This window comes from Fopius arisanus, unplaced genomic scaffold (assembly GCF_000806365.1).
Source record: "Fopius arisanus strain USDA-PBARC FA_bdor unplaced genomic scaffold, ASM80636v1 scaffold00171, whole genome shotgun sequence".
NCBI lineage: Eukaryota > Metazoa > Arthropoda > Insecta > Hymenoptera > Braconidae > Fopius > Fopius arisanus.
The window spans coordinates 32,683-42,767 of record NW_011887910.1 but is presented as its reverse complement, the minus strand read 5'-3'; the positions used below and the strand labels follow the sequence as shown (position 1 = coordinate 42,767).

General features: G+C 39.3%; 1 protein-coding gene across 1 annotated transcript in view; it reads left to right on the top strand.

Moving 5' to 3' along the window:
• PIG-N (Phosphatidylinositol glycan anchor biosynthesis class N) overlaps positions 1–10,085 on the top strand; it is a gene marked incomplete at its 5' end in the record, with an annotated part of 128,930 nt that overhangs the window by 99,500 nt on the left and 19,345 nt on the right. The window contains 2 exon segments of the mRNA XM_011314521.1: positions 6,536–6,821; positions 6,968–7,430. Coding sequence (XP_011312823.1) covers positions 6,536–6,821; positions 6,968–7,430 — 749 coding nt within the window.

The following is a 10,085-nucleotide window of genomic DNA, read 5'->3' as shown; positions in this document are numbered from 1 at the left end:
GGGGGGCTCAGCCCTCATCACAGAGTCCCGGGGGGTGTACCAGGGCAGGTTTTTCCCCTCGAATGAGGTTTTTCCCTCCCTTCGGCAAATGCGGTACAGGGGGTTTGGGGGGTGGGAAGGGAACAAATTGTAAAGACCCGAAAGGGTATGCGAAAGGAAAAAGTTTTTTATAAAAATATTTAGCTTCATTCAACATTTCTAACTTAGCTTTTCCATATTTTTATATCGACAGTTCTAGTTCTTGTTTTCCGTAAATAACTACTATACAACAGTTGCCCTCCCACTCTGACAACGTCTCTGGACGTAACAAATTTAATTACAATAAAAAACTAGAATTGTTTATTAGATTTTCATCATTGTGTGATTACTTAAAAATTATTTTTGGTCTGCCACACGCAGCTAATTATCTTAATTTTTTTCTGCCGTAATTATTCTTTTTCATGATCAACTGGAAAAGGATGAATTTTCAAAGATTTAATAATGGGATCGATACAGTGATGAAAATTTAACAAAACATGAAATGATGGAATTCAAATTTCCTCTTTCCGTGCTTTGTTAAGGTAAAAAATCTTTCAAATTTAAGTAACACTCTCACTTGCTGAGAATTTAATTCCTGAAATACGGAAAACGCAATTAAATTTTTTTAATATTGCTTAGGGAATATTCGTACAATATTAAAAAATTTAAAAAAATCTTTTCACCAATGCTTTTTAATCATTTGCTGCCGAAATATTCAATTCGCAGTGATTTATTAAACGTAATTTTAAGCGGGAATTGATATGGAAGAAAATGGATAATTGTAATTTTTTAAGAATGCAAAATGCAGCAAAAGAAATGTTCATATTTTTCTTTCAAAAATTCACATTTATGCACGTTGATATGCATAACGATACCCCTAATCTGACCCAACCATTGTCGTTTCACCCCTTTGACAATCTGTACCATACAATAGGATCCCTTTTTTTTTATATTCATTGGCCCAATTCGGATTGAGAGATGGGCGAGCAACAAGAGCGTATTTTACCCAGGCCTGTCCTTGATGGTCGCTCTTCCCCGAAATTCGGTCATACTGGCTAACAAACCATTAGCCAATCGAGCATTTCGGCCACCACGGAACTCTAAACCGAATCCCAGCCGTAGTATCTGTCGCCTTATACAGAAAAGCCTCATGAAGCTCATAATCCTACAGAAACTCAAAGAAAGCATCCATGTCATTCATGACGTCACCAGCTAAGCCAAGGACCAAGTACTCATGGAAAGACTCCAAACTGAGTAGCCCTTGATCTCCACGATCACGCGGGATGTATATACGCGGTCTCGAAGCGATACTTACGAGTGTCTCTGTCCGGCTGCTTTAGCTAATCCCTCCTCCATTTGAGCATGCCAAAGGAGTACAAAAAAACTGCAGCAGCGAACATGTTTGTGGCGTCCACCTTATTCTGTACGGGAGTCCCGACTTCCAAATTTTCCAGAGCTATCAACGATACTCCTCACGAAGAATCTCTTTGACCGCCTCTCAGCCTCCATTACAGAACCCTGACTGAAGTCAAAATAGCTGTATGACTTCTCGGCGCCAAGATGTCTAATGACGTTTCCATCCACCAAATGAACCTTTTCCATCTCTTCTCCAAGCTTCTCCCTTTTCATGTGGAAGGCTGCGCATTTGTCTAACCCACAGCTCATCCCGACCATATGTAATGTAAGTGGTCATGAAATTTGGCAAATTATCGACAACAAATTTGTTCAGATTGAAGTTTCCGAGCATCCTTTCCATCAATAAATGTTAAATTTGAACCATCATCATCTCTTTTTTTTCATTAAAAAACATACACAAACATGTCAAAATAACATTGGTGGAACGCGTTTACCAAAAATGAGGTCTGAGATGATTGCTTTCATCTTTCTGAGGTCAATTTCTCAAGATTTTGCATTTTCTTCACAATTCTTTCGAACCTTCGTATCTCCGAGCTGGAACATCTCGAAAAAATGCATGGAAGGTGCTTTTCATGAGTTGAAAAATGCAGGATTCCTTTAAATTTTTTCGAGACCTTCAAAAAACCAAGTGGTGTGATTAAGAGAAACTCCGTCATTCTCCGAATAAACAAAAACGAATAAAATTTTGAAATTTTGATTTCACTGAGTTTTTTGTGTGGATTAATAGATGATGAAAGAAGCATTCACGAATTTTCCTGAATTTTTTACTGTAACCTTTCTCAAAATATAAATTTTCTTAAATTTTTTCTTCGAAAATTCATAATGTTTGGAGCGGGCTGTGGTTTTGAGAATATTTTTGAGAGATGGTTAAGATGTAACTAGATAACGGAAGATTGTGTCAGAGCGTCAACAGAGTCTAGTCTAATGAACAAAAGAAACACTTGTTACACTTGATAGTGTGTTATGACATGAGCCGAGCAATATAGATTAAAATTTCAGACAATTAATTGAGAAATGATTAGAAAGAGCAGGTCAAAGTGAAGAGAAGATAAATTCGGTGAAATGCGCATAAACACTCTCGAACGGCCGATGTGCTTATGAGAGAGGGATAAGCTTGAAGGTCGCAGGTGTCAATCATCGGTGGTCAGTTACGCCTGCCCATCAAGTGGCGCCTCCGGTATCAGAAATGAGAGGCCACTGGTCATCTGAGACCAGCAAGCAAAACAGCTGAGCGGGGGATCTGTGTGTGAGTATGCGAATGTGGATGAAATTAATTCGGTGGGAAACCGCACCTTCTACCTTGCCGTCAGCAACTGCTGAATTAGGATGGAAATCTCTCGTTGATCAGAAAGACTATCGAGCCGATCTTTACATCGTGAAATGAGTATTGCCACTTAGACTGCAGTTGCTCGAGATAGCTGGTGGACCACCGCTTCCAGAAGCTCTGAAATTTCTGCTGGCTGAGCTGTCAACAAGTCAATTGTGAGATATTAATTTCTTCCAGAGATGGTTCACGCAGCGTTGTAAGGGGTTGGCCAATCAGAAAATGTCCTGGAGTGAGCGCTGAGATATCTTCAAGATCTTCGGAAAAAGGCTCAAGTGATCGAGAATAGAGTACGACTTCGATTTGAGCAAGCAAAGTAGTTAGTTCCTTGAATGCGAGCAGGTCTTCTCTAATTGTTCATTTCAGATGAAACTGAACCTTCTGCACTACTGCTTCCCTATCTAAAGGAATGAGAAAGAACTCTAAAGAAGACTTGGAGGGTTGAATAACGAGGAAATTCGTCCCACAATGTGAAAACAAATTCCTGCAGAGATCGCGATGGGCAACAAAAAGACGATACGCTAACATGAAGCCGTCAGATAAGTAATTGCGAACGTAACCATACAGATAAAAATCGCAAGCCATCTTTTATAAGATTTATGGCCACGTCCTTTCCAAAATCGGAGCGATAGTGGCCCGGTCCAATTCCTGTATGGATACATATTATTGTACGTTGGACAATTGATCAGGTCAGAACGAGAAGCTAACAATTGGTTGAATTTAGTGCTACTCTTAATCATCGATCGAGTCTAGATGCTAAGCTGAGAAAAGCGAGATGAATTGGTCCACGAGAGCGAAGCAATTCCGACCTCACGAATCTCCATGGCTCGTGAGCGACCTTGCAGGAAATCGTGGGGATGATCAACGGTAGGATACACGGTAGACACGCCAATCTTTTTTTCCGACGCTTCGCGATACTTCTTAGATAAGCGACAAATAAGGACGTGGACGACAACCGGACCCCATTCTTTAGTTAGCTGAGTCAAGGCTGTCAGAGCCCTGGGAGTCGCAGTGACTGAACTAGTCAAAAGCTGTAGGTCCAAGGCATGATGAGACTTCACCTGCGCTGAATTTAGTGAATCTTTTATGCTCGTAGTGATCTATTAAAATCCTCCAAGCGATGCGAAAAGATTCCTCAAATATGGGCAAGTTGCAGAAGTGGTTTAGAGGCTCAGCCGAGAAACAGAGTCGGAGATATTGCATCCTCTCGACCACCGGAATGTCCTGATTGTTGCCAAATTGTTGCCAAAGAGATCATGGCCTCCAGTCCTGGTATATGCCTGCGAATTTTGGCAGAGCGATCTCAGGCAGAGCACGTCGTGTAGAGCTGGTCAAGTGATCTAGCACCTTCCTTCTCCATGAGCTGCAACAGTGCCTTCCACAGCTAAAGCGTAATTCTGACTAGCTGTCGAGAGGGGTTAAATTTTCAATTTTCTGAGAAACTCGCTTCTCATGAGAAGTCTCCAGTTTAGTTCGATAGTTCTCCACCATGATAAGTTTGAAGTCCAGAGCTGTCACGCCAAACTACTTCATGCCCTCCTACAGCAAATTCTTAACAATGCCTTCTATGAAGGTCGCGCGTGTGAGTTACAAATTAATATCTGCTTCGAAAGTGTTAACTTGATTATTACTAAGCAAAGAGGAAAAAGTGGGAAAAAAGCGGAATAAAAGCAAAAAGCAGGAAAAACCAACCGACAACCAAATAAAAAGAAATGTAGCAGCTCAATTAGGCAGGTTGAGGAATAGAAGCGGCTGAAAACCCAATGAAACTAAAGAAAAGAAGGTTCACTTCTATTAAACCTTCATGCGAGGTTGTATGAAGTGAAAAAATTCTATGAAGGTTCGCCTAGTCCTTCGGTATTGCAGGTCGCTGAAGTTTTGCGAGAAGAACTAGTTGAGTACCGTTTGCACTAATTGAATTCAAACTTCTTCGGCGGTGACGTTGGAAGTTGAGCTTCATTGACCAATTGACGCTATCCAATTAACTCTCCCGAATCACGAATCTTACGCGAAAAAACGGTACTCATTTGATTTTTGCTACGTTAATTTATAGAGACTTGGAGATTTTGGCTTGCTCTCTTTACAACTTGTAACGGAGGAATTTCTTTGAGTTTTTGGTATCGCTACATCCCGAGTGGAAAATTAGCTCCGGTCTGGATCAAGTTCGGATCAAGTCAGACTTGATGTTGGGTCAAGTACTGATCCTACAACTTGATCAGGACTTGATCAAGCATGTAACGCCTTGACTCCTTGACGCCTTGATCTGTAGTAGAGATCAGGTTGGGTAAATCAAAGACTGATCAGTTTCTTATCAAATTCTGCCTGATCAGTTGACACTGACCATCGCCATATTAAGTTCTGATCAAACCTCAGGCTCGTCTGACATAATTTCCACCCGAGATCTTTGTTTACGAGGTTGAGTCGGGTGGGCGGCAGATTTTTTTCATTTTGCTCCCTATGTAGTGAGTTATAGTTTCGTGTTAATTGGTCCGTGGTGATTGACGCCATATTATAATTTTGTCGAGTTTTGCATAATGTTTGTTCCGTAGAGTAGTTTTCTCGCAGGTCCGATAAAAAAGTGGGCTGTATTTTTGAATACCTCCGCGGATTATTTCTCTCTAGCTCATTCATATTTTACCCGAAATAGTAGTCTTATATTCTCCGATGTGCGTTTACCAAATATTGTCCTATTTATTCGTGCAACTTATCCATCGAAGATATTATGTTTCATTTCATTCTCATTCTCACCGCTTTTCTTCTCGTAAAAATTTTAGTTTCCTTTACCATACCCATTTTGACTGTTTGTACTTTTGACGAGTTATGTCATCTTTTCACTTGAATAGTAACTAGACTGATTCCGACCTTCACATTTCTATTGGACTAGTGTTTTATTGTTTGACAAAACATGGTTAGGGAAATAGTATTGTGCCGCGTTTACTTGTCTATTTATTTTCTTATATTATTTATATTTATCTTTGTATTTATCAAGCATCTGGGTCTGAATATATTAGAGAATGAGACGGGATTATACATTACAGTTATTTAATTTAATGTAGTAACAATTCTTTTATTAAATAATTATTATTTACTTCGCTATTTGAATTATTATTTTGTTTGAACTCGGTCATCTCAACACAATTTCTGGAGTAGCATCTTTGGGACTCAGTCGCCTCCGCGATTATTATATTGATCTATTCGCAGCTATTCCTTTTATCAGTTAACATTTTCTGGTTTTGCGACGTTTTGGGAGAAAATGTTCTGGCGCTCAATTTGTAGGAATTTTCGTCCCCTTTCGAACCCTTCTTCCGTGAAGGGCAAAAATACCTCACAAGATTATATAATAAATGGTGATTCGGATTAGATATTTTTCGGAAAATAATCATGGAAAAAAAAATCAAATGGTTTTTCTCTCGCATTTCAACCTCGCGGATATACAGTAATTCTTGTAATTCATTCAGGTACCCTATAATTCGAACATTAATAATTTCATGGCTGTTGCTTCGAGCTTTTCTGAGGTCGCCCACCTCTGGTATAAAAGGATCCATTATGCTCGCTCCACGTACGTTAAATCCCACTTAAGAACATTGTGACGCAAAACAGGGTTCGACTCGCCAGAACGTATTTTTGAGACCTTTTTTGGATTACATCACTCTCACAACAACTCAAAACACATTTTCCCGTCCTCGCATCAAAATATACTATTTCTGTATGAAAGATGACTTCTTACATTTTTTCTTACCATCATCCATTTTCAACTCTGACTCTATTTTTTTACAGGGAATATGAATCGCAAATGACATTCGTAGACGCTGAAATAGCGGAAGTAATGCGGAAAACTGAAGCATTCTTCGGCGATAATGCAACTGCTTATATTTTTACTGCTGACCATGGTATGACAGATTGGGGATCACATGGTGGTGGATCCTCTGATGAGACTGAAACTCCTATCGTAGCCTGGGGAGCAGGTATTGCTAGAAAAAATCTACAAAGAGATATCAACCAAGCTGACATTACTCCTTTCATTTCTACGTTACTTGGAATTTCGATCCCCACCAACAGTGAGGTGGGAACTTCTTTTAAAAATCATTACAATTTATTTCATTTAAGGCTTCATTTAAGGAATATTTAAACAAAGAAACGGAAAAGATATTTGCTTACAATGTTCAATTTTATTTTTTAAATAATAAAAAACGTTCCTTTTTTTCATAGGGAATATTGCCTAGATTTTTTTTAGAAAAATCGAATGAGGAATTTGGACTTATCTCAGTATTGAATAATATTAAGCAACTACAGATTCAAATAAAAGCAACTAGAGTCCAAACAATGGGTGACAGGCCCAGTGTTTCACAAAAACATGAACAGGAGTTGGCAGCATTAATTGATACTATAGAGATCTTACTACGAAACAATCAAATAACCGAAGCACTGAACCAAACTGACAACATAATTGCAATGAGCAAAGAGATGCTTTATTACTATAGAGAGTTTCAAAGATGTCAATTAATTACTTACTTAACGTTATTGTGGATCGGATGGATTGTGCTTTTAGTATTCAAGATGACAGGCACTCAACGCCAGACACTTATTACATCAAATAATGGAATTTCATATCTAACGTTGGCCAATACAGTATTTTGCATCGCTGTGATTTTACTTATAACTGAACACTATGGTAAATATTAACGAATTCATTCACTCTAAAACATTACTACAATAATACAATTTAAACTTAATGATCCCCATATTTTCGAACGAGATCTACTGCGCACTCCGTGCGCCGAATTTGAATTTGGCGGTTTGAGTTAAGGTACTTCCGCAGTAATCAAATGGGAGAAGAAGGAAATGGTTTATAAACTTGAATTTTTGAGGATATATTCTCTTATGCATTAGAAATATTTCTCCGAAGTCCCAGAACGACTGACCACGTAGATTTTTGGTAAAAAATTATTTTAGAAACGTCATTAAGACAGAACCTTATGGCACTCACTTTTCAAAAATCAACCAAAAATAATCGACAATGGTACAAAAATCTAAATTTTCGCTGAATCACACCGTACATCATTCACGAATATTTACCAGCAATTTTTTTGATACTTTATCACGTGAATCCTGAGAAATTATTAAAAATGTGGGGACGAGTCAGGAAATATGGGAAAATGGCGGACGAACTTGGCAACGTTGAGCGGAATTGCGTGAGCTCGGGCGGGGAGGTGGAAGGGGGTTAGGCTCGCAGGAAATTCAAATGTTCGCACTTACTCTCCGAGGTCTTTTGCACTAGGGAATATCATTGCAAATAATTTCAAAGTTCATATTTCATATTTTTTCTTCAAATTTTATTTTTATAAAAGGTGGAACAATGCATAATATTTCTATAACGATGAATAAACCCAGAATTTTCTTATCATGAAAACAAAAACAAGCATAAAAATAATTGTGTGGTTATTCATAACAATTCTCGAAGTAATTGGCAATTTTTTTATACGTTTCTTCAAGGTTGAAACTCCGAGGTTTATATTTGATTTTATTGTGCAGCAATTTCACAACTCCATCTGTTCCATGTTCTTTGAAGGCACCGTCCAAATTGTGAAAACCAACACCAGCTTCAGCCATCCTTATTTTTAAAGTATCCGGTATCAGTTCTGATAATGGTGAGAGTGAATTTGCAGTGGCTTTTACATGTTTATTAGTGCTATGTTTCGTTACAGCATCACAGATTGGGGTGAGCAGTGAAACGATCTCTTCTAGTGTAAAAACTTTGCAAACGAAACTTCTCAATAGGAAAACATCATAGATAGCGTTATGAGTCTTGTTTCCATCCACCTGTTGTCCATGGGCACGAGCTAAAGTCGACAGTTGCAATTCACCTTTCTTTGCTTTCGTTATTTTCATTTTACTTTTGTAGCCTTGTAGAGAACAAGCGAAGCCAACAATCACTGACTCGAACTCCCTTAGAAGAGAATACTTGTCGATTGCATTTAAGAGAAGAGGCTCATCGAAGGCAAGATTGTGTGCAACTAATATGCATTTCTTATAAAAATTCTGGAGATAGGCAAGGAACTCCATCAAAGCATTGCGAATTCTCACCGTCTCAACAAGAACTCCATGCAGATATAGGTCTCCTGAGACGTTAGTCAAACCATGTGCTGCTGTTGCTCTGGAATCAACAGCCTTTGAGGGCTTGATGTAGATATTGAATGATTCAGATCCAGTTCCTGCTGCGATCTGGAGGATATCAGCATTTGCTCCAAATCCAGATGTCTCCAAGTCGAAAAAAACTACCTGGTACTCCTCATTCACCAGGTCGGCCGTTGTTTGATCATCTGATATTGATGGCTCGTTGATGACTGGGTTGGTAATTAATCCCATTTGAGATTCGTACATTACTCCCTCTGACTCTTCCCTACGGTGACGTAATGCACTCCTTTTTTTCTTCAATTCGAGACGATTTGCTTTGGCTTTGACTGAGCTAGCCCTTTCAGCATTCTGGGATGCTCTTCCGTCATTTCGTTCAACATGGGCGAGTAAAGTTTCATCGATCGTTAGCTTCAATGCCTCAAAAACATGAATCAGGTATCTCTCTCCTTAATTCTTTTCTGCAACAGCTGCTGCTACTCGATAGTCCATAGATTCACTCAAGCTATAACAATTGCTCTTCGGCGCCTTTCGAGCTATCGCAGCATTCAGACTCTCATTAACCTGGCTGGAGGCTGCGTGAGCATATTTCCCAGCATTAGTAGCAAGTTTCTCGAAGATGGCATCGATTGCTCCATACAAGATTGGACTTTGAATGCCGTCGCCAATAGTACGATGTGTATAATCGTCAGGATCATCCTTGTAACCACACCAATCACCACACTGGCTGTGATTATTGAAAGCATGTAGTGGGATAGCCCTCAGGGCACTTGCAAGACCTATTTCATCTCCTGCATTTTGAGCCAGAGCGTACGAGAAACATTTTTCCAAATAATCGATTACATTTTTATTCATTTCTCTCTCAGGGTCTTGAGCTTTTGGAATTGCATACAAAAGATTTTTCACGCCCTTGGACAGGTGATTTTTGTCTGATAACTCCACCACGTAATGTGAACCTGCCAAGGCAGCTCTCACTCCAGCTATTGCTGAGGAATCCTCATCACCACAGAAAATTCCCAACTGCAAATTGTTGTTTTTGAGGATCTCGCTCTCTGTGGCCAATTTCAGAGCTAAATAAGCTTCTATAGCTTTTGCACTGCCTGAAAAATGCTGACGACAATCATGATTGTCCTTGGGATGTCCCATATCACACATCTTACAGCCTCTATTCGCTGTTGCCCAATCCACGATCAGC